The sequence below is a fragment of the Otolemur garnettii genome, unplaced genomic scaffold (assembly GCF_000181295.1).
Source record: "Otolemur garnettii isolate 467f Iridium unplaced genomic scaffold, OtoGar3 scaffold00114, whole genome shotgun sequence".
NCBI classification, from domain to species: Eukaryota; Metazoa; Chordata; class Mammalia; order Primates; family Galagidae; genus Otolemur; species Otolemur garnettii.
Window position 1 is genome coordinate 681,404 of NW_003852509.1, and position 12,219 is coordinate 693,622.

Genomic DNA, 12,219 nt, shown 5'->3' on the forward strand with positions numbered 1-12,219 from the left:
AGACAAAGCCTTAAACTGTCTCCTGGATAGAGTGTGGTGGCATCATAGCTCACAGCAACCTCCAACTCCTGGGCTCAAGCGATTATCCTGCCCCTACCTCCCAAGTAGCTGGGACTACAGGTGCCTGCCACAATGCTTGGCTATTTTTTGGTTGCAGCCATCATTGTTGTTTGGCGGGCCGGGCTGGATTCAAACCCACCACCTTAGGTGTATGTGGCTGGCACTTTAGCCACTTGAGCCACAGATGCCGAGCCATAATTTTAATTTCTTTAAGTAACTGAAGTGTTATAAAAGAAGTACAGGCATATCCTCTGGGCAAGTATAGTAGTTGGTTCACAGTAGGTGTTTAATAATTACTTGATTCAGTGATTCACTGGCTTAGAGAGAGTGAGAGAGAGTGAGAGAATGGGAAGAGGGAGAGAGAAAGTCCTGTGTATCTAGAGTCCAGGGTCAGAGGCCTTCCTCAATTGCTTTTGACTTCTTTATTCAACCACTTTTCACAAAAGATTTTTTTGCTATTCTTCTGGTTTTTCCCTTTTCTTAGATATAGAAATTCCCTCTCTAATATTAACTACTATCCTTATTGTTCAATGGCATAAGAAATAGAGATGATAGACAGAAACTAACATATGTTTTAATCCAACTCCTAAATTCCTGAATTCAAGTGCAATATTTCACATTTCCCACCTCTACATAGGTAAAGTGGCAGCAGAGTGTTTGGAGAAACAGAATTAGGATCCTTAAATATTAATAGTGCTTTTATGACTTACCAGAATTGCATTCTTGGACAAATTGCTTAACTTCTAGTCCTCTAGAAGTAACAAAGAGCTTGGGGATATTATACCAGTTTTGAAGCGGGTAGGGACAATGGGATTTGCTACTCTGTGGGTATAAAGTTTCAGTTATGTGAGATAATTAAATTCTGGAGATCTGCTTACAACTCTGTGCCTACAGTTAACAGTATAGGGTTACACACTTAAAAGTTTATTAAGAGAAAAGACCTTGTGTTAAGTTTTTCTATTGTGATAAAATAAAAAACTGGCATTATTTTGAGGATATTAAAATGTTTATTAATTATACACACTTAAACCAAATTGGTTATTAAAAATTGGTTTATTACATACTCATTGAAATCGAAATAATTAGGTTAATCTGTGATTATTTGTCTGGGACATTTTACTTTTTATTATGGAGTACACATAAATCATAAATTATTTTTACTTCTCATTTGTAAAAACAACTTAAAAATTGTATAGCATCTTCCTTTTGCTTCTTTAGAATTAAAATAATTAATAGGAGAAATGGGCCAAATTTTAATATCTTAAATATAAAATTTAAGTACATTATTACTCTAGTGGGATAAAGAGAGCTTTTCCTTGAGCATTTTGCTATAGAACGGGTCAGTTCCATTTTTAGCTTATTTAGTTCTGTACAATACCTTGGAACACATAAATGGCCATAAAAAATCTTTTAAAGTGGTGTTATAGTAGTGGCCTGAAAGAAATGGGGTAATTCATACTACATTTCTAGAAATACAAGCATAATGTAGTCATTTACCCCCTGTCATAGTATGTCTAAACATTTGGGTACCATCAGAAATAGGGTCCTATGTTAATTGAACATAATGGCTCTCAAGAAATGGTGCCTTACTGAATAGCCTCACTGAATTTTTTATTTAGCCATTTATTGAATCTGTTGGCCATATGGAAAAAATATTGAGTGAGTCATCCTGCCAAGGATGCTCATGAACTTCTTGTTTATGAATGCTTGAGGAAGTTTATTTTGTGCTGGGTCATGAAGCTGTTTCTGGATGAAATACCAGAGTAGTTTTGAATATTTTTCTTATAGTGCATTATCTTCTGTCACATACTTGAAAGTCATTAAAATTACTTAATTTTAAGATGCTATTCATTACAGATGTTTAAATTCTTTTATTAGCATTTTACTAACAAGGATATTTTATGCTTTCCTACATTTTTGCTGTAGTATTGTATCTTACCCCAAATTAGCTGTCATCAATCCTCAATTTTATATGCCATGACTTCATGAAAAAGTAAAATTTGATTAAATGTTCAAGATAGATGAAGCTGAATTCAATTAAATGACAATGAACTGTTTTTGGACTGTTTTTAAATTACTTTTGAGTTACCTCAAAAATTTGTTATAAATGCATCTATGCTATTTTATTAGAGTTTTTTTCTCTCAGGATGAGCAAGCTTATATTTAATTTTAAATATGCATTTAGTTATACCCCCGGGGTGTGAATAATTAGAATGAATTTACCAGGGTTCTTTAGAGCTGCAAAAAGCAGTTGGGTAACATGGCAAATACACACAGAAAGCTTGCTTCTAACACTCTGCAGTGTAATTAACAACAAAAGTTCCTACTCCTACGATATAACCACGGGATATAATTTATCCTACGCAGTCATAAATGGCTAACCTATAAATCTTAATTATATTTCTATTAAAAATAGGACTATTATAACTCAATACATAGGGAATTTTAGGTATTCCATGTGATTCTGCATCTTACAGTTAGGATAGGAAAAATAGACAATTTTCAGAATGCTTAAGTGGAGATGACTGAAGTGCTTAAAAATAAAACTTATTTGTAGGAAAGACTAATAATTATCTTTTGACAGCTCTGCATTCCAGCTCTGCCGTGAGCTTGCTTTGATAGGTAACCTTGAGCAAGTGGCTTAACTCTCTGGGCTTCAGTTTCCCCATCACATAATCCATAAAAATAATACAATATCTTTTTTTCTTTTATTTATTTTTTTCTATTAAATCATAGCTATGTACATTAATGAACTTATGGGGTATCTTTCATCAATTGCTTAGCATAGCTCCATAGAACTTCTTACAAATTATGGCTCATATTCTGATTGGCCTGTTTTAAGTATGATGATTTTTATAACATAGCATTGTTTTTCATAGGAGGAATAGAGATGTTTTTTGCTATAATAACTGACCAAAATGTGTATATTATTACTAATAGATTAAATAAATTTCTTCCAGCTCATAATGTCTAATTGAATATAGTTTCAGGAATTTTATTAAATTTGGGGGAAACCTTTATCAGGTAATTTTTCTGATAAGAAAGCTTTAACATGTCAAATTTTCAAAAGCAATGACTAATGTTCATTTTTTTTTAATTGAAGACATTCATTTCCTGGTATATTTGATCTCGATGTAACCAATAATTCTGAAAAATATAAAATAAATTATCTGAAATATAAAAGGTGTATAAAATTTATTAGGGCGTAATCAATAGCATTTTGAATATGTCTAAGAATTTATCACTGAATGTTTTTAACTAGAGGCTTTTTCTCTGCTGTTGGTGGCAAATGCCAAGTGTCTTTTTGTCTGGAATCACCAGACTTTACCTAGACCAGATGCCTAGATGACATTAAAGTGTCAAATCTGATAAATTTCAGCATATAAAATATGGAATTTCACATGCAGACCTACTTGTATGTAATAATGCTACAAATTTGTGCCTTATATGCACAGAGATTAAATAAATTTTATTTTTTTGTTAGTCTCATCAAGTACATGCAAAAATTTATGGTTCATTTGTAAGAGTATACGCTGCATTATCATGTCTAATCCTGATAAAAGAGGGCTTCCTTTGTGGTTAGAATCTATGAGCATTGAATTTCCTATTTATAATTTTAGTTATCTGATGATGTGAAGCATTTTCCATGAATTAACTTTGGCTTTCAGCATTTCAAACCCTGTTTAGTTTCCATTATCCACATACTCCAAGGCCAGGTATTAGAATATGTCTCATAGAAGAATATCTCATAAAAATACATCTTACATGGCCTCTGGCCCTGGTTTCTGTGTTGTATTACTAGGAGAACTGGCACAGTGGGTGATAAGAATATTCTTAGAAGGCTTTCCTAGGACAACTAACAATAGTCTAATAACTTCAATGACTACTAAATATATTATAATACTAAATATATTCAATAATATATTCAATATATACAATAATACTAAACATATTCCACTAAAAGCAAACCCAATCCAACTTCCCCTTAGCTGGACCCAGCAGCGCTTTCAGAGATCTAGCACTTCAGAAATTGCTGAGAAGTGCGACAGAAGAGAAGGTGGAGAGAAAAGTGACAATGATTCTTGATCTTATTTTTGCAACCTTTACAAAAGCATATGGCTATACGGAGATTAAAAGGAGCTCATTTACAAGTGGGAATACCAAACAGAATTCTGATTTAGCACAGGCTAACCAGATGAGTTAACATTCTGTCCTACCACGAGCTTTCAGGGCAAGTGATTTCAGTCCAGTTAAAGAAACTAATTTAGCTTAGTAAAGAATTCTCTGTGACAGCTTGAGGGCTAAAGTTATACCCATAACATTAACATAACAGTTTGCTATTGAGGTATTTTCAAGTTAATTTACAAAATATGTATCCAGTACCTACAATGCGCCAGATATCATATACTAGGAACTGGTAAGGTAGAGATGCTTAAGATGTAGTCTTTGCCCTTATGGCAAATAATCAATACTTAATATTGAGTACTTAACTTCTTATGTTATAAAGATGAAAAGACAAAATTCACTGAGGTAAGAAAAAAAAGCCTGATATGTGATTTAGAGAGGAAAGAGTTTGCATGGAGTAGAAAGGCATCCCAGTGCCACTCAGGAGCCATTTGAGAGTATCTCTGGAAAGTAAGAAGGACTTCAACTCCAAAGAAATGGAGGTAGAAAGGCAGGAAAATGTTCAGGGGATAGTTTTATTTGGCTGAGACTTTGGGTAGAAGTGTGTGTGTCTGTGTAAGGGGGAGAGAGAGATTGATATATGATATATTGATACATGATACAATGATTATATATGAGATATATGTGGGATGTAAGACTGGGATCATATTGAAGAGAAAGGAAGCTACTTCATGTGATCAGCAGCAGGCAATAATTGACATTCTCTACTAGGGAAAAGTAGGGTTGAAGCAGACCGTTGGGAAAATGTGGGTGGGAAGGGATGAGAGGGGACCCATTGGAGACTGGCTGTGACACGGCATGTGAACAATGGCAGAGTCCCGACATAGCTATGGCCATGGGGCTGGGAATGAGCTGTCACAGAACTAACTGTCGACGGTGTGGGAGGAAAGAAGGGGTGTGTGTGTGTCCCAGCTCCCAAGCTGAGAAAGTTGGCACATCTATTACCAAAGAAAGGAAAGCGAGAGCCATGGCTTTCTTTCATTTTGCAGGGAAGGTGAAGCTTTGGATACGCCAAAGCCAAGGTGAGGTGAAAAGGTCTATTCTGGAGGTAGAAACGTGGTTCTGGAGCTCATGAAAGAGAGCAGAGCTCATGGGAAAGATTACAGAGTCCCGTGAGTCCCCCAGAAACAGCAGCAATGTTGGCAGCTCTCTTTCTTCCTCTTCCTTCTCTTCCTCCATCTCCTTGGCAGGAGAATCTGTAATCTGATGCTGCAGAAAACTGCAGCGCCTATGAACAAAAGCAAAGTGTGGCATTTTCTTTAAAGGGCAGGAAAGTAGCAACTCTCAGTTGGGGTTGGCGGGCATTTCCCTTTGGGGGGGCGTATGTATAGCTTAAAGGGAAGAAAATCTCTCTCTTTAAATTTGAGAATTCCTTTATAATGAGGAGGTGGCTGGACTGGGACGGGGACTATCTATGACAGTCTCCTGCTACAGAAACAGGTGCACAAGCTGGGAGCTGGAGGGTGAGATGAAAAGGGGCTTTGAGACATTGGAAGTATTGGTTTACTAGCTGGGGAAATGGGTAACTTTTAATGCTCCCTGACTCCAAATGTCTGTCAACATGTATTGTATGTCTACCTGTATAAGCACAGTTTGTATGTGGGGCACTCTTGCAATCATTTGGTCCTGTTTAGGCATCCATTTTTATCACCTGGGACCCAATGACCAATGTGAGAAACACAATGTGAGTCCCACTCAGGAGAGTCAGTAAGTCCCATTACACCCCTCCCACAGACAATGGATAAGGAAAGAGGAAAGTTATCTACTTACTATACATTCATTCTCCAGCCAAGTCTGAACGAATGAGGAATCCCACATCTTCCTCTCCTTTCTTTTTTAAAAAAAGTACCAAAAATTTAATTAAAATCTACTGCACATTTTCTCTATGCATGAGAGATACTAAATAAATTACATTTAGGTGTCCTACATATAAAATATATATATATTTAAAAAATCAGATACTTCTCACTTAAGAGAAAGTAGAAATTATTTAAAATGAGGAGCACGGGTAAAGCATGAGCTACATATCCAACTCAAATTATATTAAAAGCCAAATACAAACAGAAGTGAAATTTTCCTAAAAGGAAATAAATATTCACCATTCTTCTCTCAAAGTAGGTAAAGTACACTAAAGGGAAAAAAAAAAAACTATCTGTATTGAGACATTTTCTAACTTTGATATATGTAAATAAAAATAAATTCCATGTTGTCTAAACTTTTAAGGTTTTATACTTAGAAATATATATTCTACTTTTATAGGCAGGTCAGCTAGGGGAAGTACGTTAGCACAATCATTGAATCGGCTGTCTACATACTGGGTGGGGCTGATTCCTTTTCTTCAGCTTCTTTGCACACGTGAAGCGTGCCATAAGATGTCCTGTTTTGCCATGGACAATGCAACCATTTTTAGGTCGACCTTGGCAAATCACACAAGGTTCAATGGCACTAAGGGGAAAGCTGGATTCCATACTCTCTTCTTTGTCTTGTGTTTCTTCCTTCTCAAACTCTTTGACATCTCCTTGGCTGCTGTAAATAATGCCATTGGAAGTTGGTGGCTGAGAATAGTCCTCACTGTCTTGTGACTGGGAGGCCCGAGTGATTTTTTCATCATTTTCCTCCACAGATGACTCTTTGGAATCACTCCCTGTAGTTTTTTTACAGTCTAGAACATTAAAGCCCTCTTCTGCTTGTGTTAGGTTTTCTAGTTTGGCTTTCTCAGAGATATTCCCTCTATCTTTTCCTTTATCTTCAGGAAGCCTGTTCTCATGAAGGGTCCAACATCTGTTGCACTGGGGTGGAAGGGCAGGATTCATTTCATTGCATGAAGTACATTTCTGATAGTCAGCTAAAGAAATTTCAGGGTCTTCTTCAAATGAATCTGTATCACTTTCCTCTGCCTGATACAGCTCATCATCTTTGCCCGAGAGTTCTTGTCCTTCTTCACTAAGACTACAACCTTCTGAATGAAGAGATTCAACTTCAGATTCTACACTAAATTGATCTGAAACTGAATCCTGATGCAATGAGTCACCTGAATGTTCACTTATATCAGCATCAAGACAGGGATTTGGTGGTGTCTAGACTTACTGCTACTCCTTTCACAGGGTATCTCCCTGATTACACAAAGAGCCAGGCTTCCATCGGAGGAAAGGGAAATACTGTCAGATTTGTGAGGTTTTCTTTATTGTTCACTGGACGATTCCCCTGGATTTTCTTCTGTCTCACTAATTGCTCTCCTTCTAAATGAGGCAGGTGGTCTAGAAACCAAATTTGAAGGTGAAGGTTTCTCTTCCCGTAGCTCCTGCACGGGACCCTTTCATCACCTTCAAGGGGACGTTTGTTCTCACTCACAGATGTGCCTGAGTCTGATAATTCCTGGTGATTGACTACTACTAAGTTTCTGTAGATCATTTATGTATTTTCCTGTGCTCTTTCACAGAGAAGCTTGGCACTCCAAATAAATCTCCTAGAAGATCATTTGAAGAATATACAATATGTTGCTGCTTTTCATCATATAATCGTTCCGTCGCAATATAGTGGCCAAGGTAAAATGCAGCCTCTTTCACTGTGTAAGTGTCTTTTTGTGCACCAACAGATTTTGACAACTTCAAAAGCAATGCTTTTGGGCCAACCAGGGTCTCTTGTTCTGAAGATGGAATCTGCGAGGCGGTTACATCAGCGGACACAGACACGTTGGTACTGCACATTTGCCTGTGGGGTTTTTCACTCCTGGGGTTTTTTGGTGGTGCTTGGGGTCCCCTGGAGACCTCGCAGTCCCCTTCATGGGCACCAGAGAGCCCCACTTCCACGGCATGGGGCCCATTCTCCGGGCCCAGCCCGGGGGGGAGCCTGAACTCTCTAGTCTGGGAGAAAAGGGGGCTCCGGGCCACAGGGCCACCCCTCCAGTTGGACTTCTGGCTCCAGCTTCCTTTCCATCACAAGGGCAGCGTGGACCTCACGTGGAGCCGAGCTCGCCCAGGCTCTGCACCCCGCACGCCGCGGCCCCTCCAGGCCTTTCTATGCGCACCTCTTTCTCTCATCTTCTCTTTCTCTCTATCTCCCCCCTCCCTCTTCCTCACCGTCTCTTTTTTTGTACACCTTTGTAAAGGGCATAGCAATTTTGTTAAAAATTCCCTTTACAGGAACAATACAAATAAAGTACAGTCTACAAATTAATCATTGCAATTTTATAATGAGAACTAGGGAAATTACAACGACCTTTTATAAAAAATAAGAAGCACCGTGCACATAAATCTATGCTAGGCAAATAAGATTATGAAAGGAGTCAGACTTTCAGCAGTCTCATTACAGCCTCTGTGTTGTAAGTTTCTGCGAGTGATATATAAATTGTTTGTATTACTTATAGCTTTCAGAGATGACAGACTCATCTGAGCAATTAGATTCTTGAGAAAGATCAAGACACTTATTAAATCTTATCTTAGTCCCTGTTAATTATAGCCATCCATTTATCTCTGTGGAATGAATTACTAATGCAAACTTACAATTTTATCTCAACATAACTAGTCTTTATCTTAGATGATTTAAAAACCCTACCATTATTGCCAAATATCTATCAAAAGATTCTATAGTTAGTTAATAAGGCTAGACCCTGCAGACTCAATCATATGCAAATGAAAAGTGTATCTTCTGATCAGCTTCACAAAGTTACACACCTTACATGATGGTGGGAACAGCCCATCCAATAACAGCAGGTATTCACGGAGTGTGCACTATGCCTCAGGCACTGGTCTGAATGCAACAGACAAAGCCATGGGCAAAAGAAGTAAGCCATGTTCTTTTTTTTTTTTTTTTTTTTGCAGTTTTTTGCCAGGGCTGGGTTTGAACTTGCCACCTCCACTATATGGGACTGGCGCCCTACTCCTTTGAGCCACATGTGCTGCCCATAAGCCCTGTTCTTAACGGAGTTGGATTCCCTTAGGTACACAGGAATAAATACATAAAACCTAGCATGGAAGGTGGTCTTACTCAGCAGAGCTTTAAAGGCAAATACAACCAAGTAGAAAAAGGAATGTCAGCATGTGGGGTGGAGATGGGGCAGTGGGGTTGCTTTACTGGAGTGTCCAGGGAAGGCTTCTGGATAAGTGTTCCTGAAGCAGAGAGGGAAAGGGGCAGGGGCAGGGGCCAGGGATGACAGCCCGGGAGGAAGGGCTTTGGGGAGTATCTGGGAGTGGCTGGAGGCCAGCAGAGCCAGACAATGGGAGTCTTTGGGGTTTTGAAAGGACTTTAGGTTTTATTCTAAAGGACTCCAGATTTTATTCTGGATAGGACAAGATTTGAGCAGTGTAGCATTTGGATTTTAAGACAGTTAGTAGATACTATATGTGGAGCAGATTTCACCAGTGAGTCCAATAGAATTAGTTATTTACTAGTCTAACAAATTAGGAAAACTTTCAAAATGTATTCAATACATTTCTAAATTTTCCAAACTCATCTGATCAGTAAACAGAGCCCTTAATATGTTATTATACATTATATATTTTCAAGAGGAGAAATATTATAAACAGAATTTCTCAAACTTATTTTACCACAAAATCTTATTTTAGGGGGTGGGGGCAGGGGAGAATCTTAGAGTCTTGGAACATACTTTCAGAAATACTATCCTACAGGAACAACTCCTGGTGGGAAATTCAGAGTATAGGACAAGAATGAGTTATGTCTGAAAACGTCCTTAAATTTCACTTTCAAGATACTTGGTTCTCAGTAGAGGCCATTATAGTATGATCAGATGCAGGATGCATTTGACAATGCCTATAAAATTGCAGATGAAGACATTCACCAAAGCACTAGTGTCATTTTTTTCCATTTTACCCAAGATAAATTTTAGTAGAATATAATAGTTTTGATCAATGTAGATTATATTTTATGTCACTCCTCAAAAATATTTTAAATAACATCACAAACCTCAATGTACACATATATAATATAAAGATAGGCAGACATGAATTTGCTAAGTCTATAAGTGAGGAAGGGCAAAGGTTTGTTGGTTTTGTTACCTGCTTCTGCTACCTCATAGCTATCTGATACAACACTGTCTTAACTGTTTAGTGTGATACTTTTTGATTAAACATCAAAGAACTTTTCAGTGGGATTCTTCTTTGAATTTTTTTCCTTTGCAAAACAAAAAAAACTCAAGTGTAGTTATTTTAAACACCTTTGACTAAATTATGATGTAGAGATTTTGAATTGTTCTTTTGTGGAATAGGCTGTACTCATCTCTTGTTGATGAAAACATTTTGCATAGGCACTTTTCTTTGCTGTGGTGCTGAGTCACTTACAGTGATCACTATTGCAATCCAAAATGCTACTTTTGATTATTTCTCCCAATATGCTCATGCTGAGATTTTCTTCTTCCAAAACCATTCATCTGAGAATAGAGAATAGGGTCCTATTATTTTCCTTTGACAAAGAGCACTAAGTAAATACAGGTATTTTATGTGACTATAAGTATTTTATGTGAATTTTGTAAGCACAGATAGATGCTGTCATTATATATACACTGATTCTGAGTAACCATTTTTTAAAAATACAGCATGAACATTGTGGCTTTGTACAGTCTTGAATGATGCCTCTGTGGACTTGAAATAGCACACTTGGAGATCATTTGCTATTTCTTAGCTTTTGTCCTATTCAAGATACATTTTCAATTATTGTACTTTATTATGAGAAGGTAGCATGTTCCAGAAGACAAAGTCAATGTAGACCAAGACATTAAAAAAAAAATCACTTTAAGGAGTTCCTCCTCTGGATTTATGGCACCACATCCAGCCGTGTATGAGGAGGTACAGGTGTTAGGTCTTTGAGGTGTTCCTGAGAACATCTTCGGTGCCACTGCTGCTGTTTTGTCTTCGTCTGGTCCATGCCTCCTCCTTCTCATGGTGTTTAGTCCCAATTGCAGTTTTTATCACCTGCTTCTGCAGCCTGCAGCTCTATTTCCTGGTATCCATCACTTCCCCACTCAGCAGTGCTTAGAATCCTCCTCCTCCAGCTTCCTTCATTCATTCAACAAATAGTTGTTGATCACCTGCTATAGACCAGACACTCTTTGCATCAATGAATAAAAGAGACAAAGATCCTTGCTCTTTTGGCACTTGCATTCTGCAGGGAACACAGATAATAAACACCGAACATAATAAAAATTGAATTACTTAGGATGTTAAGAGGTAATAAATCTCATGGAAAAGAGTGGATGAGTATAAAGGGGCTTCAAGAATGGGAAGGGGTGGGGAAGGGTTGTGGTGGTGCTCAGGAGAGTGGTGAAAGCACAACCCTTTGAGAATGTTTGATTCAACATATGAAGGTGGTAAGGAGGCTCCTTAAGGCATTTGTAGAGGAAGAGCTTCCTAGGCCATGCCAGTGGGCAGAAGAGCCACGAGAGGGTTCACAGTTTAAATAGTGGCCATACTTGGAAAATATTGTCTGTGTGTGAGGCCCTGCAAATATGTAGGGAGACCTGCTAAGAGGCCAGGACAGTAATGTAGGTGATAGATGATGGTGATTCAGATAGGGTGGGAGAAACAGAGTTGTTAAGAAGTGATAAAATTATAGATTTTTAAAAAATAAAGAGCCAATAATATTTAAAGATAGACTGGATATGGAATGAAGGAAAATTAGAGGAATCTGGATGAATCTGGTAAGGATGAGTGGGACAGATTTTGGGATAGGATAAGGAGTTCAGAGTTGAGGGAGACTCCTATTGGAAGACTGGAGATCTCAAGTACTAGTCGTGAGATAGAACTGATAGGATATCTCCATATACACATGTATAGATGTATATATCAATAAATAGATGTAGAATATAGATATACAAGAGAGGATTTATTAGAAGAATTGATTCACATGCTTATGGAGGCTGAGAAGCCCTACGATATGTTGTCTATAATCTGGAGAACCAGGGAAGCTGGTAGCACAGCACAGTCTATGTCTGAACACCTCAGAACTAGGGAGGCTGAGGGC

The 12,219-nt window shown here is 37.8% G+C and overlaps 1 protein-coding gene across 2 annotated transcripts; it reads right to left on the minus strand.

The window, feature by feature from the left end:
• Positions 1 to 6,536: 6,536 nt before the first annotated feature.
• Positions 6,537 to 7,952, minus strand: LOC100953808 (E3 ubiquitin-protein ligase Mdm2-like). 2 transcript variants are annotated; one of them, XM_023517574.1, is made up of 3 exons: positions 7,802 to 7,952; positions 7,143 to 7,306; positions 6,537 to 7,079 (listed from the first exon to the last, which is right to left on the minus strand). In XM_023517574.1, exons 1-3 carry the CDS (start codon positions 7,950 to 7,952, stop codon positions 6,537 to 6,539), a joined length of 858 nt encoding a protein of 285 aa, XP_023373342.1. The 2 variants fall into 2 exon arrangements, with proteins under 2 accessions (XP_023373342.1, XP_023373341.1); XM_023517573.1 differs by having other exon boundaries at positions 6,537 to 7,306.
• Positions 7,953 to 12,219: the final 4,267 nt, after the last annotated feature.

Coding starts and splice junctions, on each gene's coding strand:
- LOC100953808 (XM_023517573.1), bottom strand. CDS start 7,952: ATGTGCAGTACCAACGTGTCTGTGTCCGCTGATGTAACCGCCTCGCAG. Junction 7,307..7,801: donor CACTTACACAGTGAAAGAGG/CTGCATTTTACC, acceptor CACCAAATCCCT/GTCTTGATGCTGATATAAGT.